This window comes from Akebia trifoliata, chromosome 13 (assembly GCF_017979445.1).
Source record: "Akebia trifoliata isolate Shusen 1 chromosome 13, ASM1797944v1, whole genome shotgun sequence".
NCBI lineage: Eukaryota > Viridiplantae > Streptophyta > Magnoliopsida > Ranunculales > Lardizabalaceae > Akebia > Akebia trifoliata.
In genome coordinates this window covers 6,136,509-6,147,028 of record NC_141387.1, presented here as the reverse complement: position 1 = coordinate 6,147,028, position 10,520 = coordinate 6,136,509, and the positions used below count along the sequence as shown (strand labels likewise).

General features: G+C 33.9%; 1 protein-coding gene across 1 annotated transcript; it reads right to left on the bottom strand.

Annotated features, from left to right (window-relative positions):
• Positions 1-6,889: 6,889 nt before the first annotated feature.
• On the bottom strand, positions 6,890-8,827 carry LOC147387558 (CBS domain-containing protein CBSX5-like). Its single transcript, XM_086421657.1, has 2 exons — positions 8,397-8,827; positions 6,890-7,830 (listed from the first exon to the last, which is right to left on the bottom strand). Exons 1-2 carry the CDS (start codon positions 8,735-8,737, stop codon positions 7,017-7,019), a joined length of 1,155 nt encoding a protein of 384 aa, XP_086277783.1. The 5' UTR covers positions 8,738-8,827; the 3' UTR covers positions 6,890-7,016.
• Between the last annotated feature and the right edge of the window lie 1,693 nt (positions 8,828-10,520).

The following is a 10,520-nucleotide window of genomic DNA, read 5'->3' as shown; positions in this document are numbered from 1 at the left end:
TGTTTTTCAAAAAAATAAAAAATTTCAGTCGTAGAAGTTGAGAGGGTCATGTAAGTCATGGTCAAATGCAGATGTGACACGCTACCAACTTGTTACTTATAACAACAAATGAATTAAATAGGGAAATAGATATTTTCATTCATCTAGGTTTTCTAATACCCTTTTATCAAAAAATTTCCTATAAAAACTTTTCGAGGCGTCTCCATTCAAGCTTCCTTGGTTAATATTCTTGAACCTGTTATTATCTGCTCCAACAACCACTAGGATTTCCATCAATGTGGACCATCTGAGAGCCCCACAGCTTGATTTGTGTGAAACACATCAAATCAATTTTGTTACAATAAACATCCCAAATTCTTCATTGTTCCCCTATTGGGACAGAAGGCAGTGTTATTTACCTCTCAAATGATCTAAAGCGACTTGTACCACCAACTCCTTAAATAATTTATAGAGTAACAACTCCTTGTTATAGATATATGGACGTCTAGCCAAGATGTGGAAGTAGACTGAAGTTCTTGCTAGTCTTATCCATGTGTCTTTGTGGTAGTCATGCTTAGTTATCCTCTGATCCTCTTCGTGAGTCTCGTGCCTCACGTAGTCATGACTATCATGATCGTATTGAGGAGATTCAGATTGACCACCGTCGAGTTAGGAGCATTAGACTTCAGTCCGAGCAGAGGCCTCTCCATTGGATTACACTTGGCATTTTCAAGGAGGTATTTTAAATTTTGGCAAAAATGTAAGGGTTTGAAATAAATTCAAAATACCACGTGTTTTGTAACGAGGAGGGTTGCTTCAAAATTTTGAAGAGATTGCTCGCTTAAAAGTTCGACTCGCCTAATTCAAGGTTATCCTAGGAAACTAATACATGCCTAAATATAGTCCGACAAGCCTTCCTAAGCCTCATACACCATAAAAAATCCTTGAGGTTTTTTTTTTAATACTTATCTGAAGGTCTTTTTTTACGGTGGATGAGGATTAGTAAAGCCTTTTTCTTTACAATCATGGTAAGAAAAGGTTTCTCATTATATATTGCCATTTGCCGGGCACAATAAATGGGTCTCATTGATCCCCTTTCAATATTTTATCTTATTTATCTGAAAAATATATTTTAAAATAAATAATATTTTAATAGTATCAAATATGGGTCCTGTTCGGCACCCAACCATTTACCTAACAATTTGCCCAACATGTTTTGTCCTACATGGGTTAGAAGTTTTGGAATAGGCTGATTTTTGGTGAGGATGATCTCTATGGTGAGGAGATCATCCTTACCAAAAATCAGCCCATTCCAAAATTTCTAACCCCATCACACAAAAAATGGATGGTCCACGATTCTTCAACTTGAAAACATGGGGTTAGAAGTTTTGGAATGGGCTGATTTTTGGTGAGCATCCTCACCAAAAATCATCCCATTCCAAAACTTCTAACCCATGTTGGGCAAATGGTTGGGTAAATGATTGGGTGCTAAACATTTCCCATCAGATATACGATCCCTTTTATACAATTCGGAGATGGTATTCGACATTTGTTAAACTGATTTTGAAAATGACACTGCCTTCTGGATTGTGTGTGCAAATAACCATAGATACTTTTCATCGAGATACGATATTTTCACACTCAACAAAAATCGATGATCACACACAATGCTGAAGGAAGAATGTAACACAGACCTTAAAATAAATACCTTTGTGAAAAGAGAATTTTTAACTCACTTAAAAAGGGGAATGGCTGTCAATAATCTTTTAAGCCTTGGGATACATGATTTCCTCGGGATACACATTTAATGGGGAAGTGCAGTTTTATATGGGGAAAGATTAATGGAAATAAAAAAAGAAAATATGATGCCTTTATTTTATTAGAAAATTTCTTATTTTAAAATTTAAAATTATATTATTATCATGACTAATTATTAAATATTTAATTATTATTTTAATAATTTTTTTGTTTTTTAAATAAAAAATTGAAAAATAAGATAGTTAAATCGCACCAAGCCATGTATCCATTCCATTGGGGTTGAGCCGTTGAGGCTCACAGTCAAGTCGGAGGAATTTCATGAAAATTTATCTCTTAAAACTAGTGTTAATCGCTAGGAAATCTGATTTTTTTTTCCCTTTATCTCAATTGTTTTAAAATGTTAAATTAACTTCATTAGACACTGCATTCAACACTATGCTGACGTGGCAATGCGAAGAGAATCATAGATTTTTCACCTTGGTATCTCGAGGAAAACAATCTATGGTTCATTTGCACATTACCACGCCGGTGCAGTGTACAAGAAAGTATCACAATCCTAAACGAATTGTGTTAATTTCCAAATAATTGTTAAGTATTTTTGTTAATTGCAATTAGTCGTGATTTTTTTATTCCCCTTCCTGTGCAGTTGTGTATCTCGAGGAAATTCTATGGGAAAGTGTATCCCCTCAAATGCGCGTAAAAAAGCTATATGATCGATATTTTGGGAATTGGAAGCCATTTCTAAGGTTCTTGCAGTCCATGGAACAATCATCGAACTTGGTCTGAGACCTCAGCAGGCAAGGAAGGCAATGAATTATTTCTTCGATTTTGCTAATTAGGGTTCAACCCTTACACGATTTTCTTTATTTTTTATATTGTTATAATTCTTATTGTCTGAAATATTAGATTTTTATTTATAAATACTTTCCCTTGCTTACTCAACAACAAATTAACAAAAACAAAAAATGATAAAATAGGAAAATCCAAGTCCTAATGTGTATTTGTAAATTCATTTTCAAGGGAATTAGAATTATTTGAGAAAATGAATTCCAACCATACAAACTAAAGTAAAGTATATGATAGCCATACACAAAATACATGCAAGGGCAAAAGACTGTAATTCAACTGCCACCAAGGTGATCTCTCATTGGAGAGAGTTGATTGAATCTGTTTGATTTTTTTATATTTTAAATTGTCATTTATGTGATCTGTATGGTTGGGTAGATTCCAAACTAACTCATTTAAAATTAATTAGTACATATCTTAAGTTCAAAAACTAGGACTAAAAATATGATATGAATCATACAACCCGCACGTGCAGGACTCCCTAATATATATAATAATTAGAAATCAGTCTGACCAAATTGAACCTCGGTTGGACCGGTCCAACCATTTAAGAAAATTTTCAGTTTGATTATCGATCCGATTTTTAAAACATTGTGAAAGAACGAAGGATAGAAAAAAAGTGTCAAAAAAATGGTGAAAATTTCATCCTCTCACGCAAGAAACCAAGGAGCGTTCATTCTCAATTTTTCTCTGCTGGTCTCACTAGGATTTATCGTAGGTCAAGTGTTCGAAGCACTGAATTCCTTGGAGCAACCCTCCAGAGTCAGATTGAACCTCGACTCGACTAGTTTGAACGTTGGACTTTCTTAGAGAGCAGTGCTTGTGACCGTGGGATTAGTCTCAACTAAAGGGTTGGGATACCCATATTAAGCCACCAAAAAAGTCTTTATTACATGAAATGAACATCTAGTGAAAAATTAGAATTATGGGCAATGATGGAGTGGTTTGAGGATAATGTTGGTTATAAAATTAGGGTTTGGTGATTTAAAGTGGTATGCTTTTGAAGAGCTCTGTATGAGCATGTAACTACTAATATTATGTTAACTATTTTCATTTCCTTTGATCATCTTTATCTTACTATAATGAGTGAAGGTGGTATTGTAGCCAAATTGAAGTTAAACAATCTCAGAAGTCTCATCTTTTAATGCAAATTGAAATTAAATAACTTTTCTATTTAAAGAGTCTTATTAAAAATAATTTAATTTTAATACTTTATTATAATTATAGTATCATTCTGCTCATTTTAGGGCATTTTGATGTCTTGTTATACAATTTAAGAGTATTTTGATCATTTTATCATAATTCAATACTTGTATCAAACAATAGTTGCCTGATTATGGGAAACAAAACTTTTCCAGTAGTGTATCAAACAAGCTTTTTTCAATTGCAAAATTCAGGCAAATTATGCTACAGTCACATACCCCAAATTATGTTATTTGCCAATATGTGATGGCATATTTTTGTGTGTGATGACATATACGATGACATATTTTTCAAAAAAAGAAAAAATATATTCAATTTTTTTTTTGGTACCATATGTGATATGTTAAATCAAAATGCGAATATGCTATTTAACAACATTGCGCCTATTAGTTCCTTAGCTGAACAAATGAGTTAAATAAGGAAATAGATGTTTTATATCATCTAATTTTTCTAATATCCTTTTACCAAAAAGTTTCTAGACTTCTTCATTCATGCCCTCAGTTTCTTGTTTAACATTCTCCAACAACCACAAGGATTTCCATCAATATGGACCATCTAAGAGCCCTACAACTTACTTTGTATGAAACAAATCAAACCAATGCCATACAATAAACATCCCAAATTACTTGTACCAACAATTCCTTGTCATAAATACAAAGATACCCCTCTTCCATTTCATATTCAATTTCAACAACTCATCACCATTGTCATTTAATTTTAAAATACAACCCATAAAACAAGGGTTTAAAATGGGTCGAATTTTATCCGAAATCTGAGTGATCCCAATTCAAATTTAGCAGGTTTGGTTCCTTGAAGCATATCTAAATTAAAAAATGGGTCAGATATGGGTTGATGTCCTTTGACTTGAGTAAGATTTAGGTTGGATATGGATCCGTTCCTATATTCGCCTAGATCCAAATGATATATTACTTTGTAAGTTCTATTTTATATTTTTCAAATATAATTTTTACAATCAAACAAGTGTTGGGCACAATGATTAAGACATCTCTCAATGAAAGAAGAGATCTTGAGTTCAAGTCATACCTTTAGTGTTTTTTATTGAAATAACTTTGAACGATTCAAAATTATCTGACTTGAATTAATTAATTCAGTCAGGTCAGATCTGGATATTGATTTGGTAAAAATTAAATGGTTTGAATATGATTTTAGCTAGTTGGAATCGAAAAAAAAATTGGATATGAATATACTCATCCTTTCCTGCAGATCTCGAAAATAAATTAATATTTTTTTCGTTGGTGTATTAGAGCTAACTGACTTACTATTGGCTAGTGGATGTGACCTACCCCCCCTCGCATTACAACAAACTAATGACTTCCCTCTCCCCCCCTGACAATACGGAACTAGATATCAGTACAGTGCTCCTTTAGATACGACCAAAATATGATGGAACTACACCTAATAAAGTCTTTGGCCTACAGACCTACTCCTTTATAATGTAGTGGGGGGGGGGGGGGGGGGGGGGGGGCGGGCTACGTTGTTGTCGATCCAAACATGACCCGTTTTAATCTCTACATAAAACGTTCCCTTTTCTACCTATAACTAGATAGTACAAACAAAGTAAAGGGTTGAAAATTGTAACCACAAATTGTTATCCTACCTACGCATTCTTCCCTGGCCAAAGTCAGGATTACCTTAGGAAACTAATGTATGGCCATGCCTAAATTGTATATTGCCATTTGCCAGGCACAACGATTACCCCTCATTGACCCCTGCTTTGATATTTTATCAAATTTATTTGAAAAATAAATTATATTTTAAGCTATCAAATATATGATCCCTTTTATATAATTCATAATGGATCGATGATGTGAAGACAAAAAAAACTTGGGAAAGGATAATAGTATTCAACATTTTATGTCAAATGCCATTGGATGGATAATATATTCTCTCTTTATAATTTGTTAAACTGATTTTGAAAATAACACTACCTTCAGAGCTATGTGTGCACAAAATCATGGATGCTTTTCACCGTGATATGAGTGTGTTACACACTCATATAAAATTGATGGTTGCTCACACACACACAATGCCCAAGGCAGTGTTATAGAAAGTATGTAACATTGCCCTTAAAATAAATAACTTATAGAAATGAGCAGTTGTAACTCACTATTTTAAGGGTCACCTATCGTCATGGTTTTAAAATTTGATTTCGCATCTTGTCTCGTCCATGTCAGATACCAAGTTGTCTCGGATGAGTTTTTCGAAAAGTTTAAGACGTCTTGTTCAAAAATGAAAAAAAAGTGAATGTGGGGTTTTAAATTTCATCTGAAAAATTGACTTGTCCGTCTATCAGGACGACTCCGACGATAAGAGTTTCTAAACCATGCCTGCCGCATGTCATTTTATAAAATAATAAAGATAATATGATCATTTCCATTTCTATTCAACAAAGATGGGTAATACGACAATTCATCAATTGACTATGTATATAGACTTGCATGACTCCTTGGCAAAACATTATACAATCCAACAAGTGCCACTTTATTCATGATTTTAAAACTAGTTATGACATCGGACAAGACTCAGACATCTCCTTCAACAATGAGACAAATATCAGTCGCATGATTTTAAATCCCGTCTGAGGACGAGTCAATCTCGTTCAACAATGAGACAGATGAACTATGGTTGATTTTAAATCTCGTATCCCGATACCAAGAATCTTGTATCCCAATGTCTAAAATGGTTCGGCCGAGTCATTTCGATCTCAATGAGATTAAAACCATGGAGCTATTACACCCAATTAAAATGCAAAAAATAAGCCAATAATTAAGAAAATAAAAAATACAAAAACTCTCTCTTTTAGCTTTCAATAGTTTTTAGCTTTTAAATGAGTCAAATCGTAATTGTAAACAACTTTTGAATTTTTTGAATGTGTTATAATTCTTTTGTAATATTGAGATAATAACTTAAAAGTCTTAAACCAAATTTTATAATGTTTGAATGGCATGTTTTACTCTTTAATGTGATAAATAATTTAAGAAATTGAGACGTTATGATTAAAAGTTGGGGTGCCAGTATCAACTTTTAAAATGTACTAATTATTAATATTTTTCCCTTAAAAACAAAAGGGGGTGAGGTCAGATTCCTTGAACAGTTTTCCTTCATGAATTCAACGAAAACAGCCAAACAAAAATGTCGATATACCAAAAACACCCAAATATTACAATTTTATTTTTTTGGCCTTTTAAAAAAATATATATTTAAGGGTGTCAGATCTGCAGATGTTCCCGGAAAACCTTCAACATATCCGTAAAAGTGACAATTCCGGCCAAACTATAATCATCTTCTATGACCCACACGTAATTCACACGATGAGCCAAAGCCTGAATCATCACAGCCACCAAAGAACTTCGAGGATGACACACAATCGCTTCAGCTCTCCTCACAATCCTCGCAGAATAACTATTCGATCTCCCCTTACGACTCCCTCCTTGTGAGGAACAAAACTCCTCATCTGATGAAGAAGAAGAAGAAGAAGAGAACTCCCCCAATAACTCCAACATTCCATCTAAATTCCTCTCTTTTAATCTTGCTTTCACTACTCTAAGAATCTCATCTGGTGGGCCACCACAATCGATGTAAGCCATTAGATCTCCAGCTGAGAGAGTTGTGATCGCAGCTGCGATTGTCTCATCATAGCTAGCGAGAGTGAAAGGTGAGATTTCTCCAATTAATTTTCTCTCTTCGTCTACTACTGCAACTGAGGTTTGACGTGCGAAAGCAGTAGAGATGGATTCGATTGCAGAGGAAGCTTGATTGTGGTACTCGATTGCTAAGATGTTGGTGTCTATAATGTTGAGTGATTCGATGGAGAAAGCGTGGATTGGAGAGAAGAGGCCGATTGAATTGAGGAGGAATCGAATTAGGTCTTCTTGAGTGAGCCAGCAAAATTCGCGGCCGTTGTGGAGTGTGAGTGAAGGTTTTTTGAGGAGTTTTTTTCTTGAGTTGGTTATGATTCTGGTTTTTATTGGTACGATTAGGTTCTGTGCGCCTTCGAGGATGAGATCGATCGCATCTAATAAACTGAAAAATTAGAAGAAAATAGAGATTGAAATTGGTTAGACCGCTAAATTGAGTATAAATTTATGGGGGAAAAGAGATTTTTATTATATAAAAAAAGTCTTTGTGTGTGTGTGTGTGTAAATTTGGGGAAAATGACTGAGAAAGTTGTTGAGTTTACTTTTTCGTCATTTTCTACAAATTGCTGGGAAAAAAAAAAAAACACAGCTTTTCTGTGTGTAAATTTGGGGAAAATAATTCCTGTAGAAACTCGAACAACAAACAATACGAACAAAAGAACTTTAACGAGAAATTTGTCCAAAATACGAAAAATCTCAAATCTCAAATTAATGAACTCTTCTCTGAATAATTCACCAGAGAGAGAGATATTAAACTCCATCAGAAATCACCAGAAAAATGAGGAAATTTCCATGCAAAATTTCAAGAAATCGTCGAATGAGACAAATAAATTCGAAGAGCACATAACAAAGAATCCTCTGTTACACTTCGACATTAATCAAATTGAACAGCAAAAATCCTTTAAAAAAAAAAAAAACAATAAAAAAAACATTAAACCTAAAAAATCGAACCTCGAGTGTGGTTCCACATGTCGCACAATTCCTGAAACCTTCGGAAGAATCACAGACACTGGCGATTTAAGCGCAGAAGAAGGATTCAAGAGATTCTCCTCTCTACAGAGATAACACACAACATCAACCATACAAATCTTCCCAACACAGAAACAATCTTCGAAATCGATCTTCGTAGAAGACGAAGAGTGATCACAGCTCCATACACTAAGGTAATTATCTTCTGTGATCTTCAACGCAGATAGAGCTTCAGCGATGGTTGCAGAGATTGAAAGCGACCTCAACGCAGGCTTTCCAAGGCAGAGGTCAGATACCACATTAGCAAGAAAGCTTACTGCCATGCAAGAGAAGCAAAAAACCTTAGAATTTGCAGAGATGAAACCCTAGAAATTGCCGAAGAGAGAGAGAGACAGAGAGAATAACTTAAGTTGATGGTTCAGGGATTTGAGTCAATTTATAGCCGAAGGTCATCTGTAAGACATGGGATCCAATACGGTCCGTTTCAACAAAATCGGAACCGTGTTTACGTGGCAAGTTAGTTGGCGTTTAATACACCCCGAGCTCCTTAATAAGACGTGAATGTTTATTCCCCAATCAAAGAGTGCCACGTAGACACCGTTCATAGTGTATAGGATAGTGACTCAATCGGTTATAACCAGTGGTCTGTGACAGAGGGAACAGCAGAAGAGAAAAACTAGGTACTTAGGACTAGGATGATCAGATAACCATAGATTTAGTTCCTCGAGATACGATTTGTAAAATAAACGGTTATCTATGTACTGACAGGTCAACTCAATACGGGACCCAGTTTCCAATATAGTCAGTAAAGTATTTTCCTTATTCAAAATCTTTTCAAATCTTTTGTTTTTTTATTAGATTTTTTAATGTAATTTTAAGTTTTGTACCGTATAACATCCAATCATCAAAATTGTATACGCATCTCAATAATATATTCCATTGATGTTTATCCCAAGGACAAGTCTCAAGTTGGATTTTACATTTACATTTACTAAAGGACCAACTATTTGTATGAAACCGTATCTCCATGTGGCACTCAAAAATACAATCGGCTATCACATAGACGTAGAGTATAAAATTTTATGAACAATAAAAAAGAAATTTTGAAAAAATTATATTTTTTTTTATCATTAAATTTAATTTTTAAATTTAAATTTGAGAGTTCAATGATTGTTCATTTTCAAATAGAAGATTTGGTAAAAAAAAAATAAAAAAATAAAAAAATTTTGAATTTTTTTTTCCTACGAATCCAATCTAGATCATGAAATCTATAGGGTTGAGGTTTCATTTGGACTTGTGTGACAATCCACATGGCCCAAGTGAGAGGCTCAATCCATGCTTTACATGGTCCTCAGAGCATGCAACCCTTTTCCTTTGAAATATAATAATTATCATATATTTATTTAAATAAAATATTACAATATATATATATATATATATATATATATATATATATATAGGGAGCGGTTCGGCGGCCCTAAAGTTTGTCAAGTTTGGTGCCAAACATTTTTTGTAAATCACATTTGATGGGGTTATAAGTTTTGGAATAGGCTGATTTTTTGTGAGGATGATCTCTACGGTGAAGAGATCATCCTCACAAAAAATCAGCTCATTTTGAAACTTCTAACCCTAGTTTACAAGTTGAAGAATTGTCGACCGTCAATTTTTGTAAATCACTTTTGATGGGGTTAGAAATTTTGGAATAGGCTGATTTTTGGTGAGGATGATCTCCTCGTCATAGAGAACATCCTCACAAAAAATCAGCTCATTCCGGTGAGGATGATCTCCTCGTCATAGAGAACATCCTCACAAAAAATCAGCTCATTCCAAAGCTTCTAACTCATGTTTTGAAAAATGTTTGGCATCAAACTTGGCAAACTTTAGGGCTGCTGAACCGTCCCCATATATATATATATATATATATATATATATGTTACATATCATATGTTTATTTGATTGCGTAGTCCAAATCTTTGATTTGGACGTAGAGTTATTGGATTGGATTTTGGATTGAAATCAATCTATTGATGATGCAAGCATATTGTTCTTTTCTTCACATTTTTAGAATAGATTAATCTTGCATATGATATATCTTTCTCAATTTTT

What these genes read in the sequence shown, in the direction of transcription:
- LOC147387558 (XM_086421657.1), bottom strand. Translation starts at nt 8,737, where the DNA reads ATGGCAGTAAGCTTTCTTGCTAATGTGGTATCTGACCTCTGCCTTGGA. An exon ending in CATGTGGAACCACACTCGAG is followed by an intron (nt 7,831 to 8,396) that starts GTTCGATTTTTT and finishes CTAATTTTTCAG; the next exon opens with TTTATTAGATGCGATCGATC.